This window comes from Peromyscus leucopus, chromosome 3 (genome assembly GCF_004664715.2).
Source record: "Peromyscus leucopus breed LL Stock chromosome 3, UCI_PerLeu_2.1, whole genome shotgun sequence".
In the NCBI taxonomy this organism is placed as follows: domain Eukaryota; kingdom Metazoa; phylum Chordata; class Mammalia; order Rodentia; family Cricetidae; genus Peromyscus; species Peromyscus leucopus.
The window spans coordinates 120,517,862-120,534,780 of NC_051065.1; the positions used below are offsets into that span (position 1 = coordinate 120,517,862).

At 35.6% G+C, this 16,919-nt stretch overlaps 1 protein-coding gene across 1 annotated transcript in view; it reads left to right on the forward strand.

Moving 5' to 3' along the window:
- Cntn6 (contactin 6) overlaps positions 1-16,919 on the forward strand; it is a 354,660-nt gene that overhangs the window by 48,025 nt on the left and 289,716 nt on the right. Inside the window, 1 exon segment of the mRNA XM_028886665.2 lies at positions 10,091-10,230. Coding sequence (XP_028742498.1) covers positions 10,176-10,230 — 55 coding nt within the window. The 5' untranslated portion in view covers positions 10,091-10,175.

The following is a 16,919-nucleotide window of genomic DNA, read 5'->3' on the forward strand; positions in this document are numbered from 1 at the left end:
GAAAGGGTGACAGCTGGCTATACCTTATATACTCCTTGTCATTAATATGACAACGTATCTGGGTATTTCACAGATAGAACTCTTCCTTTCTACATTCATATGTATATACTCACTTGATCTTTTTTTAAATCCTTTGAGTAGATGTTCCTCTTCCCATTATATTTATCATAACACCCAAACACATAGTCTTATTTTTTCTCTAAAATCTGAGAGCTACTAAGTGTGTGTGTGTCCAGGAATGTCTAGGTTTCACAGCCAGTTCACTTGACCACTGGCTAAACATCCTACTTGTTAAAATGCTCAAGGCTGCTATTAAGCTCAGATTTGCTGCTCTGAAGTGTCCACCCTTTGGTCTCAGTTCTGCTCTCCCGAGACACAAATAATAAGTTTAATCCTTCTTCCACAAGACAGCACTTCAAATATTTGAAGATGGCTCTCCTCTGCCTGCTAAATCCTCACTTCCCCAGGCTAAACATACTCATTTCTTTCCACTGACCCTCATAACTCATGGCTTCCAGCCACTTCATCATCCTGGCTCTACCTCCCAAGAGATTGTTTCAATTTGTCAAAGTTTTAAAGCATATGTTCAAAAGAGAATACAAACCCCATACCTGACCACAAAAGCAGAGATGAAAATAGTAGTCTTACTTACCTTGTTTTGGCCACCGTGATTTCATTAGTAGGCATTTGGTTATGTCAAAAGGCACCCAAACACTGAATGCAAGCCTAACACTCTGTGTCAATTTTGGGTATTGATCTTTTATAAAATTGGTGTTGAAATAAACCACTAATCTTCAACCTATTTGGACTCTAAATGAGTTCAAATATGACAGTTTCTTAAGTCCAATCACAAGATTTACTAATACTTCACCTAAATACCATCTAGATTTATTTATAGTTATAGCCTCTACAGATCTGCTTTGTTTTAATTTTACTTTGAAAATTATAGAAAAGCAGGAAACACAATTATCTCACAGTCTTTTTATTTTCTTAAATATATAAAAAGTGAAGATATTTATTTTCCTTAATATTATTCCCAACATAGCTCTATTTACACTTTTACCCAAAGAAATTAAGTGTTTTTTACCCATACATCTTTTAATAGAATCTTATTAAAAACATTCTTGTCTATTTTGTAATTGGAATTAATGAAGAAGCAATAAAACTAAAAGAAAAACATCTGCTTCCTCATTTAGATGAATTCACATATTATGCCTGAATATATGTACATCTCTACCATTCTTTTCAAAGTAGATATTTCTGATTTTTTTATAATATTCACTATTTCTCTTTTTCTGTCAATCAAAAATTTCATCAAATATTGAATGCAACTGAGCATATCACTAGAAGCCTGTCCAAACTCACCTTTACTAGAGGGATTCATATCCTCTTGTCATGGATTAATTTTTCTTCTCATCTGTTTTGTCAATTGATATTATCTGAACACTATCATTTTTCTTTGATTGCTTGTGCTGGTTGTTTCTGTTTTGCTTCGTGAGATAAGGTCTCATTAGCCCCAGCTGGCCTTGAACTTGCTATGTAGCAAAGGATGGCCTTGAATTTCTGTATTTTGTGCTAAATGCCATAGTAATGGAAATGGAGTACTAATGACCCCCAAATTCTGAAAGGAAATTTATACACACACACAAGAATCGAATTTCTCTTTAGCATTAGTAATTTGCTTATACATTTTACTATTTAGCCCATTATTGAGGACCAAAATTATCATAGTTTGTTGTTCTATCTGTACAAAATTAAATGAGCTACTATTCTTAGGAAGCACTTCTTTTTAGAAGATTAAAAACATTATCAGACTAAATTGGGATCTGCTTTGATTCTTTCTTCATTCTGTGCTCATTCATCTGATATTGGGCAACCTTGTCCTATAAGATCTGCCCACTCCTACCAAGTAATCCATCCTGCAAACACAAAACACAAAACAAAACAATGCAGCCTAGTAAATAAACCATATAAATAAAATCTACACTGTCCTCCATCTATGATAGCACTAGGACTATGCCAAGCTTTGTTCTTGACTATATGTAGTTTTAGTGATATATTGTGTACCCTAGTAAACTTGCCTGGGGATCAGAGGACAGAGCCAGCCACTAGATTAGACATAGAGGCCAGACAGTGGTATCACACACATTTAATCCCAGTTCTGGGAAGCACACACGTCTTTAATCCCAGGAAGTGATGTCTGGACAGAAAAAGGTATATAAGGCATAAAGAAACAGGAACTTGTACTCTTTAGACTGAGGATTTATAGAGGTAAGAATTAGTGGCTGGCTTGCTCTGCTTCTCTGATCTTTCAGCTTTCACCCCAATATCTGGCTGTGGGTTTTTTATTATAAGACCATTTAAGATTCATGTTGCATGTAGTAAGGTTAGAGTTGCTTGTGTTTCTTATTACCCTTTTTAAGAATGAAGTAGGAATGTTACAACCTCCAAATTACAGCTGTATCACTCACCTTTATTCTCCTATCCTGGATGATATGAATACCAAAAACATTTTTATGAGAAGGATGTACCTCTATTAGTAGATGGAAATATAGGCACACACAGAATCTGTATCAGGCCTTAGCAGATATATCCATTGTCACAGATCTCAAGAGGTACAAAGTTGGGGAGAACTCTTGTGACTTCAAGGCCTGGGGCTTATTCTCAATCCTGAACTGAAATGTGGAAACAATTGGTATCCTCCGGGCTTCTGTTTCTTCAGCTAAGCAAGTAAAATGTCTGACTTTGTCATGTATATACTGAAGTGCCTTTAGGTTTAAAATTCAGTGGAAGAATAGATTTTCTGTAGTCTCAATGCCGATTTCTTCACATTGGCCTCCTTCAGCAAGAATCCATGGCCTCCAGGAACTACTCTGAGTTTCTGAGGGAAACTGTACTGATGGCTGAGTTAGTACTTTGCTTTGTTTCTCTGATTTGAAACCAGACAAAATGAACTAGGAATTGGTATGTCATTTGGAAAGCTGGAGCAGGGAGATTATGAGTTCAATGCCACCTTGTGCTACAACACGAGTTCAGAAACAACAAAAAATAATGGAAAATTGAAAAACAAATATAAAGTAAAAAAGTGGATGATTTGTTTTATACTGTTAACAACTTAGCATGCAGTCATACCTTTGCAAAAGGAAATGATACTATATGATCATATTAAATGTGTTGTTTTATATCTATCTACTAATCTATCATCTATTATATTTGCCCATTTTTGAGAACTTAGCATAACAATTATCATAAATGATAGCTTATATTCTGAAAACAAAGAACATTATTGTATAATTTATCTTGGTATTTGGCCTGACTTATCAGGTAGGGTTTCCAAGCCAAAACCAAAATTTTTCAAGTCATAAATATTTCACTTAAATTTATCTTTGATTTATGTTGGCAATAAATAACTCTATGAATACTAAGTTTAAAGGTTGTTGTAAAAATGAGAATCTTCTATCTACTGACCATAAATGTTTATTACACCGATAAAAAACACTTGAGCCACCTGAAGAAAGTGAAATGGGGATTTTTTAATTTATCTGATGCAGTTAATTAACTAGTCAATTAAAGACAAAAGAGCAATTAGCACTGAGCACATTTGTTCTGATGATGAACATACCAGTTGAGAATGGATCTTAATCTTTGCTAGGAAATTCATTAATATCAATGTTTCTATAGATAAAGAAAGAATAAAGTCCGTTTGTGGCCATGCTTTCACAACAATGGTTTATTGACTAACCCAAAGGTCACAAATGAGTCATGTTTAGAGTGACAAGTTGGATAATGTTTTGAAGAAACAACCCTGCTTTGGCCATTGTATTGCTTTAAAGTTAGGGAGAGCAATAACTAAACCCATTTAGTGGGCATTCCTTTTTTTTTTCTACTGCCAATGTGACAAAAACATTTTAGATAATGCAACTGAGTTAAGAGAAAGATATAATGTTCAGTTGACATAAATATTTTCATATACATTAAATAACATAATTCTTTGTCACTCAAGTTGATGTTATCTAAATCTACCTACAGTAATTAAAGAGCATTATATTAAAAGAGTTGAACAATCTCTTTTATCTCCCCAATGTTTGTCCATCATAAAATGCAGCATTCTAGATTATCAGTGGCATTCACTGTAGCTTGATAAATACAGTAAGGAAGAACTGACAACAGTAGTATATGAGCTCCATATAAAAGATGATTTCAAGTTATGTACATACACATCCAGCCTGGCATCTTAGACAACCAAATATCCCTAGTTTTCTGATAAAACTAAAGCTAGAAAAACCCTCTTGTGAAAGATAAAGAATGATACTGTCTCTGTAGTTATGATGAGTCTCATTATCTCCCATGCCTGATGGGTATACCAAAATTTAATGATGGTGACAATATCACATAATTTTCTAAATCCTTATGTAGAGTCAATATTTGATGTTCTTATTTATTCCTGGTTCACAGGGAATATAGGGACTTATTATGGGATTTTAGAACCAAAGGGTAGATAGTTTATCCCTTCTAAAAAACAAGAAAAAGTGATTATCCTAAAACACCTAAAGAAGCTTTTTAAGATTGTCTGAGGTAGGTAAAATTTGCCATAAAAGGTATGACCCCTTTGCCACAAGAATAATTTCTTAGTTATTTACTCATATAACTTTTGAGATCAGAAGGCAGATCTAGAATTTATGCTTAGAAGAGGTCACATAAAGGTGGAATTCAGAGTCTGGAGATGCTGAACATGCAGAACTCAGAGTTTATTCTTACTTGGCATGTGGTATTTTCATTGAGATTGTCTATATAGAGTTAGGTAAGTGCAGTTCTATAATCTTTGTACTGAGTGAACTCTTCCCTGCTAAAGGTGTTATAGAGTTTAATGTGAGTTAGTCCAGACATCTGCAAAGAAATTTCCTCAAGCTTCAAAGCCATAAAAGGTCAGACAGTAAATACTGTTAGCTCTGCAGGCCATATGGACTTCTATTCCATTCTGCCACTGCTGGCATAGTCCACGAATACATAAATAGGCACAGTGGGTTCAAGTGAAAGTTTACTTACAAAAGCAGGCATAGGGTTTAATTTGTTCAACAGGCTACCAGTTGTTGACCTGTGTTAATGCCTAGCCTAATGAACATTAGGTAATTTACATGCTGCTATTGCAAAATACCAGAGAAAAGTAACTTAAGGATGGAAAGTTTTATTTTGGTTCGTATATTAAGGGTTCTTCAGTCAGGTGATCACATCACATCCCCACACTGTGTCAATGGCTCAAATAGCAAAGAAAAATTCTGATTCTTTGCTAACTTATCCCTTTTGATGGAGTCCAAGGCATCAAGCCCCCGAATCATCAGTACCATTAATATTGAGGATGGACCCTCCCACCTCAAATAATGTAATCTTTACTTCCTCATAAGCATGCCTAGAGGTTTGTCCCTTCAGTGATTCTAGATAATGTCACATTGAGAATCATTAATAACATTCAGGAAGGTAATATAGTATAAATATGTATTTACACGTACATATGCACAAATATGAACCCAAGCCTTTTCACTGTATATATGTATATATAGTACCATATGTATGCCTGGTGTACAAAATTCCATCATTGACCAATATTTTTGTTTTATCAGAAAGTCATAAATATTCATATTAAGTGTAATAAAAAAGGTCCAATATAGTGTTTTGAGACAGGGTTTGCCTCCAAAATTACATATATATTAGAACTGTCAGATTTTTTTTAAAGGAAAGGAATTGTAGACCTAAACATAGTCTTTTCTTAAAGTGTTTGAAACATTGAAAAGCTGACACTGATAAATTTCATGAGAGAAAAAGTGAAGACATGCAGTCTAGGGGCCACAAGTTCATCTAGTAATAATAGAACAATAACCTTAACAGTTAGGTTATGAACTGAGGCACCTACTTCTTTGATCCAAAATACCATTTAAAAGATTGCATGGCCTATAACCCACACCTGAAATAGGATGCTGGTGACACATTTATAAAACTTCTTAACACTGTAGAAGTTATTTTAAGTTAAGTTTGTTTTGTAATCATTCTTTCTTCATCCCTTTAGCCTTAAGTAATCGCAAGGTCCTAGAAACATGTGATTACCTTTCAGATCACTGACCAGCATACATTTTATACAGTGAATATTTCTACCCTAGTTTCTATCAGCAAATTAATACCAAACTTTTGTTAGCTAGATATTTTCTATTGAGCCAGAACATTCTCCTGATCCTTGAGCAATCTTAACTTTCATAAACTTAACTCTTATAAAAGGCAAAAAAATGCATAAATATTTAGGCTTTCCACAGCAATAGCAAATAAAATGTCTTTTGCGCTTTACCCTCATTAGCCTATGCTGATAATCAATCAGATGGGAAAGGACAGCATGTTTGCTATGAAATTATACACTGAATATGAATCAAGCAACTCTAGAAGAAATACAAAAATTTTAAGGTCATTTGTATGTCAAACTCTTCAGTTTTCAAAGAAGGAAATTTGGAGTCCATGGCTATAAATTAAGTACCAATGTTCCACAGTTAAGCAAGATGGTTATTGGATCTAACTGCCTGATTTCCAATGTAGCCTTTTTTACCAGCTGCTAAGTTGTTCTACTGCCAAATATATACCTAGCACTTCCTCTCCCATAACTGTGCTTTCTCTCTAACTCACTTATGAACCATTGTGAGGAAGTAGATTCTGTAGTGCTTACCTTTAAGGTAAAACATGAAAAATCTGACTATATCGTGGGTCCTTTGTTAAGCACATTGCTAAACATCAGAGCAGTTATCTCTAGAAACTGTGTGGAAAATTGCTATACTTTGACGATGAAGAGTAAATATACTAGTGAGATGCAATAGCAATAGACACCATATATAACAAACAAGATTTGGCAAAATATTTATTTTAGTCACTCAGGCGTTTTTAGATTTCCATAAGGGCCGCACAGTTGGCTGTTTCAACATCCTCTGACTTCAGATAGTATTGTAGTTTGTTTGGATGGAAGGGCAAATCTCTACAATATTGGAAGCATAAGAGGCAAATTTGTTTCTCACAGCAGCAAATGAAAGAAAGGGCAAGTGCAAGATCATGCTCAGGACAAAGAGAACAGGACAGTGGAAGAATGGGAGACAACATGCATGACTAATAAACAGGAAGATTTAGATTCTGCTGGCACCATGCAAGCCTTATATATTGAAATGAGTTGACAGTTGAGGAAAGAAGGATCTGTTTGAGGTTGCAACCCATTTGGAGGTGGGGTTCTGATAGTTAGCTACCAGACTTCGAGAATAAGAAGGGAAACAAACATTGCAGAGGATTAGCAAAAATTCCTAAATTGGGAACTGTGAGCTTTTAGCTATAACTTCAGATTGTGTCATGGTAATACCTACAAGATAGCACTTTATATCAGATCAAGAGATTTAAGTATTAATAGTAGAATTATTAGTCTTTGGCTTTCACTGTTACTGGTTTCAGCATTAAGGAATATGTATTTTCCTTTAAAAAAATACTGGAGCAAAGGAAATGGATTCCTGGAGCTAAGAGGCAGAGGCAATACTGCTACAACTCTATAAACGGGGGCTGTATGAGGAGCTGTGCTTCTCTGGAGACACCCACAGAGCTTTAATCATGAGACGAGGACGAGAGAGTCTGGTAAGGAAATAATGAATATCCACGAAATAAGTGGATCATATAATTTATCTTGTAAACTGTGACTTTTGGGAGAAAGAAGTACTATTAATAATTCTGTCATGACATTTGAGTACATACATATTGTACAGAGAAAACAGAGAAATATGGTTATGCTACTGCGGTGCAGATTTTAAGGAGTTTGTAGAGTGTGGGAGGAAATTCTATGCAAATCAAACAATATCTTTACAGTTAATAGATGGTGTATTCATAGTGATTAGGGAACAGATTATTGTCATGGGAGTGTTTTATAAATAAATCAGCTAGAAGGAGAAGATTCCAAATTTATATGATTGTGAATATTATTCCAGGGAATTTGTAAGTGTGATAGAGAATAATTCAAAGTTTTAAAATACTGTCAGAATATGGTGAAATTCTTGTTTTATAAAAAAGAAAAAAGTTGGTTGTCAGTATTCTAGTGGGTATGGAAAAATAGCTTGAGGAACAAGGTTCATATAAAGGTAAATTTTTCTTTATCTTCAAAACTGCTACTGAAGATAAAAAGAAATCATCACTTAGGGGGCTATAAAAGCAGAATTTAATTCATTTATATAATCATAGCATTTATTCTACCCATTGTTTTATTTTATTTATTTATTTATTTATTTGGATAGTAGAGATTTACATTTTCTTGACCAAACACTCCGAAGGAAAACCTACAGGTCTCACATATTTGAGCATTTAGTCCTCTATCTTCTACAGTTGTTCTTTTTTTTTTTTTTTTTTTTGGTTTTTTTGAGACAGGGTTTCTCTGTGTAGCTTTGCGCCTTTCCTGGGACTCACTTGGTAGCCCAGGCTGGCCTCGAACTCACAGAGATCCACCTGCCTCTGCCTCCCGAGTGCTGGGATTAAAGGCGTGCGCCACCACCGCCCGGCTACAGTTGTTCTTTTGAACATTGTGCTAGGTACTGGGCATGTCATTGCAAACTCAGCCAAGTTTGGAGTGTGCTCTTTCATTTAACTCCTAACATATCTACCCATTAGACATATGCTCTCCCCTGCAACATTACAAGTCACTTACAGGTTATTGACCTTGTGTGCAGAAGGTTCTTTATGATTTTGTTTATATTTCTGTTTGGTATTTGTTTTTCATTTGCTTTTGCTGAATTTTTACCAAGTTTTGTTTGTTTGTTTGTTTCCCTATTTTATCAAATGTCTCTCTAACCAAGATTTTAGATTCATTGCTCACAAGTAAATACATAATGTCTTACAGAGAATATAAATAAGTGAACAAGTGAATGAATGCATTATATGATTTCGCTTACATTTAAGAAGTGACACTTCAAATATGTAATGGGAAAGGAAATGGAAATCCCATTGTGAGGTCATCATCAGCATCCTCAACTCAGTGTTGTTTTCTGACCTGAGCACTCCGTGTTTCTGTCTGTGATTTTCATCTCTTCTTTAAGTCTTGAGAACATTTAAGTTTTATTTTTATAGAATATAATATAATCACTGTTTTTCATAAGTATTTATGCTTATATTTATTTATACTTCATTGACTGATTGATATTTATTTTCTGGAATAAATAGATGCAGAAAGAAGTGAAAGCCTTTTAAAATTTAAAACATCTGGAAATTTTCAAATTTTATTATTTATTAGTTTTATATATATAAATATCCAAATACTTTAAAAAGTTATTTGAGCTTGAATATAGTTCTACTACCCTAAAAATTTCATTTGCTGTCTAATAGTTCCATCAAAATGACCCAGGTGAGTTTATCCTAAGGTTATTCTATTTTTTATTAGTTATCAGTGTTTATAAACCTATTATTAGATTTCTTTCATGAAGTAAAGGGCAAGCTAGCACCTTCTCTTGGTCTCATTTGTCATGGAATAGCTAAAATGTCAAAATAAATTAGAAACAATTATGGTGTAACCCCTTGGGGAAAGCACATCTACTATCTGCAAGTTAATGCCACAGGCAGTTGATTTCTTACAGAAATTTGAAATAATATTGGCTTTCATTGTAGTAACATAAAGAAATGTAATGGTTCATAATGAGTATGTTCTCAATAATTTGAATAGGACACTTAGAAAATGTGTGATTTCTATGAAACCTTTGTTATACATATAAAAACCACAGACAGAAAATTCAATTAATGGAAAATTCAATCCACATGTTATGCATTGAATTGAGTACTATTCCTATTAATTAAAACTATAAGAAGTTTCATAGCAGATGATGACATATATTAAAAGTTTCGTAGCAATTGATGACATATAGTTAATATGTAAACTGAAATTATGAAAATGTGAACTGAAATGTGTGAGGCTCAGCAAAATATGAGTATTAAAATATATAGTCATTTATGTTGATTTCTTTTTACAATATATTTTTAATAAGTTTAGTCAATGCTTAATGGATACATATACAATAGTCATGTTTGTCCATTTTGTTTCCTTCAGACAAATTGCTAACATACTGACTAGAAGATACAATCTTCTTTCCTGCTGATTGCATGGGAGAAATTTTTGACCTTAGAACGTGGAGATGAGGTTGCTATGGAAACTGGTAATTCTGCTGCCACTCATAAACTCTTGTGCAGGTAAAGTGTTCTATTATTATGAGTTTAGATTGATAAATATATTAGTACTGTATATCTTCCTTGAGATGAAACAACTTTGAAAATGCACAAGCCATGTGTTACTTGAATGACCAAGTGGTAAAGTTGTGAGAGTAACCTTTACTTCAAATAGAAAGTTTAATCCTTAAAATTATATATATAATAACTCTTATGACACATCATTATTAAATTTACGAATTTTCAAATATGAATTTGGTAAAGTGTGATTAGTGATTTATCATTTATAAATCCATTTATATTTTATTTACAGTGAAGTCTTATTGTATATAAAATGAAATTTATATTTTCTCTCTAATTTATGGCAATTATTAGAGAAATGGTATGCTAAGGTAAAGTGTAGTCAAAGGTGATGTAAAGTGCTCTTGCAAAACTGGAAAAAAACCTTGGAGTTCTTTTTTTTAATCCTTATTCAATAACCAAAGGGGGACAGATATGTTCTTCCACTCAATCTAAGGGTTGTCATATCTGTTTATTAATTAATTTCCCTTGTTAAAAAAAACCCTTAAATCAAAAGTTTTAAATCACCAGCTATATCAAATAGCCATATATTGGCATAATGGTTCTGTGGGATAAGGTTTAGGGTATGTTTCACTGGCCTATGCTTTGGGTTTTATTCTGATGCACTGTATCTGTGGAGAGCTAGACTCACCTGAGACATAATTATTCCAGGACAAGCTCTGCTGAGATAGCTATGCTGGCTTGCCTTTGATCCTCACGGTCTTTCAGCTGCTTGGGAATCAGAGTTTTTCACATGGTGGCTTCCCTGGACTTCAAAATAAAATCTCAAAAACAGAGACTCATGATACCAGGCCTTAGAGTCCAGATAAAGTCAATTCCCTGGCATTCTTCCCATGATTACAAATTATAAATCAGCCTAGACTTAAGGCTAATTATCTTCAACTCTTCATAAAGAGCTATAAGGTTGAACTTAATAGGACCTGGAATAATAGAGGCTATAATACTGGCTGTAAATAGTTGTAGTATTTGCTGTAAATAGTAAATGGCTAGCAACAACCTATTCAGTGCAGTTAGTCTTTTTGTTTTTGTTTAAGATGCATTTATTTTTATTTTATGTGTGTGAGTGTATTGCCTTCCTGGTGCCTATGAAACCTAAAAGAAGATGTCATATACTCTGGAACTGTAGTACAACTATAAGTCACCACTTGGATGTGGGGGATGGAACTCAGGTTCTCCACAAGAGTAGCAAGCACTAACTACTGAAGCATCTCTCCAACACACCCCTGCATGGAGTTCTAGTTTTAATTGCCAAGCTTAGTTACCTACATTGTGCAAAAGCTTCAGAACTGACTAGGTCACATGGCTATCAGAGAAGCCCCTTGACCATCTTCACACTGACTCTGATTCCCTCTACTTGTGTAATGACAACTACTATCTATGTCTTACAAATTTGTAACAATTCAATAACAACATGAGGAAGATGCAAGAATAAATATAATAATTTCTTATTCAAAAATGCCATAATGACAAAAATGTCTACTAGAAATCTCAAAATATAAAATGCCGTGAGAATACTAAAATATGTGCAAAAGAATTAGAAACCTTACAAAAGTATTCCCATCATTAGCAAATCCAACATCTCAGAGCACCACAGTCATATTTATTCAAAGTGATCACATTGTTTTGGTTTATGTCACATCTACTCTGAAAAACAGACAGAAGTTAAATAACAATATGTTCTTTCATGTAATAGATTAAAAGAAGACAGAAAAGCCATTTAGGTGCCCCAAATTACCCACGTTCGAAGAACTCTATGCCTACTTTAAGTTTAAGCTTCCTGTCAAAATTATGCATTAACATTTTGCCCTTTAAATGTGTCTATTGAATTAGCATAGGCTCTTTAAAAGACCTTTTGTGCTAAATTAAAATAAAACCATTGTTCTCAGAACACATCAAATATGAGAAATACTCTGTCTCTTCTATTAACTTCTATTTATACAATTTAGTTGTAATTCAACATGTCCTTTTGCCTTATCCTAAGGGAGAAATAATCATGTCCTTGGTGCACATCTTCATCAGTAAAGAACAGATTGAATCTATTCCTTTTAAGCCATAGCCATTTAAATATGGTAATCTCAGCTAAGCATCACCCCAGAGGTAAAGATGGTGATATTGTTTTACACAAGAGAACATTGATTTAAATCTGTTTGTTTCGTTTGGGATTTCACGGTGTTCACTCCATGTGGGAACTACATTAGATTAGAGAACTGGCTGATGAAGGATTTCTGTTTCTTTAATATATGCTCTCTTTCATTTCTCCCTCTCCTTGTATTCATTCTTAAAGTCAGGCAGGTCTTTCACAGTTGCCTGTGTTTCCCTTTCTACTTTCACTGTTATAATCCATTAAAATGTGTATATTTTAATCATCTTATATTCCAATATAAAACATAATTTTTTTGTGATTGGTCACTTTTGTATTTTCTTTTATTTAATGAACTTCATAACTTTTCCCTCATACCTTGATGGAGGATTCTGGATCTTGGATCTTTGTAGTGACTCCTAATATGTTTAACCAGACATCACTGATCCTAAGACATTTCTCAGAGTATGATCACTTAAAAATGTATTTGTCTTGATTTAATGTTTTTTTAATATTGGGAAAACACAGAGATCCATTAATTAAGAACACAATTGTTGACTAAAGACATTTAAGTTACTTAGTTAATGGTTGTGGGGTGGTTAAAAATGTCCCCCAAATAAATATCCTTGCTTGTTGTTTGGAAATTGCGAGTATTATATAAGATGCAAAAATACGTTTTGGAGATGTAATTAAGTTGAGAATCTTGAGATGGGCATAATTATTCTTGATTCTTATTCAAATTCTCCTCTTCTTCTCTCTTCTCCACCTTCCCACTTTTCCCTTTCCCTCTCCTTCTTCCTCTTTTTCTTCTCTTCCAGTTTTTGTCTCTATTTCTTCTACCTTTGTCTCTGCCTTGTCTCCTCCTCTTTCTCACACTTTTTTAATATATTAATACTAAACAGTGTGACTGGGATGACTCTATATGAGTATAAGGTAGAAACATAAAACTATAAACAGATTCTATTGTTGCTAGAGTAGCATGTGTATAGGAAGCCTAAACTTGGTGAGTATAATTATATGCTGCATCTTCTATAGTGAGAAAAAAAGCTCAAAATGTATTAAATATTTCATTTCATTAAAGTCACTATGTAGAATGTCATATAATCCACATTTTGTAGCCAGAATCTTAATGAGTCTTAATGGTAAAACCCCAAAGTCAGATATCAGGGTGAAAGCTGAAAGATGAGAGAAGCAGAGCAGCAGCCACTAGAAAGACTTCTTACCTCTAGGAATCCTTAGATGAAAGGGCTGAGCTCCAGTCTCCACCCCGCCTTATCACTTCCTCTCTCTGCCAAGTCATCACTACTATGCTCTCAGAGTGTAGGGGTAAGGGGTACCACAGACAGAGAAGATAAGTGACCTTCTCTCATCCTTCACCTCCACAGACTCCCTAACTACTCCCATCACCTCTGGACCTCATCTCCCATGGTCTGGTACCCAGCCATGGTATCTTCCCAACACTTCTAACATTCTTTTTTATTTTAGATAAAAAAAAGGGGAAATGTGATATTTTGTTTGTGTCCTAACAAATAAAGCTTGCCTGGAGATCAGAGTGTGGAGCTAGCCACTAGATGCCAGGCAGTGGTAGCACAACCTTTAATCCCAGCATTTGGGATCTCATGCTTTTGATCCCAGTACTTGGGAGGAAGAAAGAAGTGATATGGCTGGGTGGAGAAAGGAAGTGATAAGGCAGGGTTGGAGACAGGAGCTCAGCTTTTTCAATCTTAAGTTTCCTAGAGGTAAGAAGTCTTTAAGTGGCTGGCTGCTCAGCTTTTCTGGTCTCAAAAAAAGCTTTGTTAGAGCACAAACAAAATATCACAACACCTTTGCTGTGGATATCACTCTATGTAAATAAAACACTGATGACCAGTGACCAGGCAGGAAGTATAGGCGGGACAAAGAGAGAGGAGAATTGGGGAAACAGGAAGAAGGGGGAGAGAGACTGCAGCCACCGCGAGGAGAAGAGCATGTAGAGACGCCGGTAAGCCACCAGCCACGTGGCAAGGTATAGATTTATAAAAATGGGTTAATATAAGATAAAAGAACAGTTAGCAAGAAGCCTGCCACGGCCATACAGTTTATAAGTGATATAAGTGTCTGAGTGATTATTTTACAAGTGGATTGTGGGACTGCGGGGCTTGGGGAACCTGGAGAGAAGCCCTCCAGCAACACACCTTAATTATCTTCTAAGGTGCATGGGGTTAAGGTAGCTTGGTCTCCATTGCAGTGCCACTGGGAGATGGTAAACCTTGAAGAATTTGGACCTAGTAAGAGTCACTCAGGTCACAGGGAATCTGACCTAGAAGAAGGCAATAGATTTTTTTTTCATACATTATATTTTGATTATACCTCAATGCCTCCCAGAATGTCCTACTTTTCTACCCACCTAAATGCACACCCTTTCTCTTTCTCATTATAATACAAACAGACATCTAAAACAATAACAATGATTAAGAGCAAAATAAAAGCAGAATAGGGCAAAACAAACAAGCAAAGAAAAATAGTCAAAGGAAAAACACAAGTAGATTCAGAAACACACACATGTTTTCATACACAGAAATCTCATGAAAACAAAAAATCAGAGTCAAAATATGTACACAAAGAACCTGTAAAGTTTTCTTTAAAAAAAGTGGGGGGGAGCCCTGCCAGTGAGTTTGCCATCTACTTCCATGTATGGTGCCTGACCCTAATAGTTGTACCAGAAACCCCATCCAAAGACTGAGGAATCTGGATGCAGACATCCATGGCTAGGGCGCGGGTGGAGCGCCGGGAGTCTAATTAGCGAGAAAGAGGAGGGTTTATATGAGCTAGAATTGTTGAAACCAAGGTTGGATAAAGCACAGGGACAAATAGCCAAACGAATGGAAACACATGAACTATGAAACAAAGGCTGAGGGGCCCCCAACTGGATCAGGCCCTCTGAATAGGTGAGACAGTTGATTGGCTTGATCTGTTTTGGAGGCATCTAGGCAGTGGTACCAGGTTTTGGGCTGATTGCATGAGTTAGCTGTTTGAAACCTGGGATTTATACAGGGACGCTTAGCTCAATCTGGGAGGAGGGGACTGGACCTGCCTGGACTGAGTCTACCAGGTTGATCTCAGTCCTCGGGGGAGGCCTTGATCTGGAGGTGGTGGGAATGGGAGGTGGGTTGGGGGGAAGCGGAGGAGGGCAGGAAGGGGGAGAACAAGGGAATCTGTGACTGTTATGTAGAACTGAATAATATTGTAAAATAAAAAAGAAGAAGAAGAAGTGGTTTATATACCCAGTGAGATTCAGCAGGAGAAACCTAATTTTTCATTTGTAAGGAGACATCAATCAGCTCCTTTGTTAGGGATGGGAGCTTGTATACACTTGCCCTCGGAGTGCTGGGACTCCATCAGGTGCAGAACTTCCAGACCCTATGCAGGTTTTCTCAGTCTCTATGGGGAATGGCTCTTCTGTAATTCAAAGGCCTTGTTTCCTTGATGTTCCCCACCCCTGCTGTCTCTTCAATCTTTCAGCTTCTCCTTCCACAGGGTTTCACGATTCCCAAGGGGAGAGGTTTGGTGGAGATATCCTATTTAAGATTGAGGGTTTCAAGGTTTTTAACTTTCTGCACATTGTCTACCTGTGGGTCTCTCTACTTCTTCCTACTCACTGCAGGAAGAAGCTTCTCTAATAATGGCTGATCAAGGCACTAATAGATAAGTATAGTATAACATTATTAGGAGATATTTTATTGCAGAATAGTAGTATTGAGTGTTCACTTAGGTCCCTGGCCTAGCTAGTCTTAGGTGTTCTTGCCCACCTAAGTAGTGTTGGGGATGGGATCCATTTGATGGAATAACCTTAAATCCAGCCAGATATTTCTTGGTTATTCCCCAAACTTTGTGCCACTATTGCAACTAGCACATCTTGCAGACATGATACTATTGTAGTTGAAGAGTTTGTAGCTGGGTAGGAGTTTACCTGTCTCCTTTGGTCACCTGCAAAGCACTTTCTAGGACATTTGAACATTAGTCAGCAGGGATTTAGAAGGGCACCACCTTGAATTCTCCATAGAATCCCACATTCTTCCTCTTTCACAATTTCATTCCCTAGTCATGAGATGATAAGTTTTACTCTGTCCTGGGCTCTCATTTATTATCTCACAATAAGACAATGGGGCCATTTGATCCTAGAATGAAGTCTTTGAACATGTGGGCTAAAATAAATGTTGCCTCTTTACTTGTTGATACATTTAGGTGTTTATGAAAGCAATAGAAAGCTGAGTAACATGCTCTGTTTCTAGGTAAAACTGCAGAAATTTGCAACAATTTTCAAATTACAGCTAAAACTTTTAAATTTGGCATTTAAAATATTAAATACTATTAATGGAGCAAATTGGATGATCATAAGGTAAAAGTGATAATTATTTGAACAACCATATATAGCTGTTGTAAGTTATCCTGGATGGGGGATAGCAAGTTTTTTGGGTTTGTTTTGTTTTGTTTTATGTTATTTTGTTTTTTGGGGAAAAGGTTTCTCTGTGTAGCCCTGGCTGTCCTGGAACTCACTCTGTAGACCAGGCTG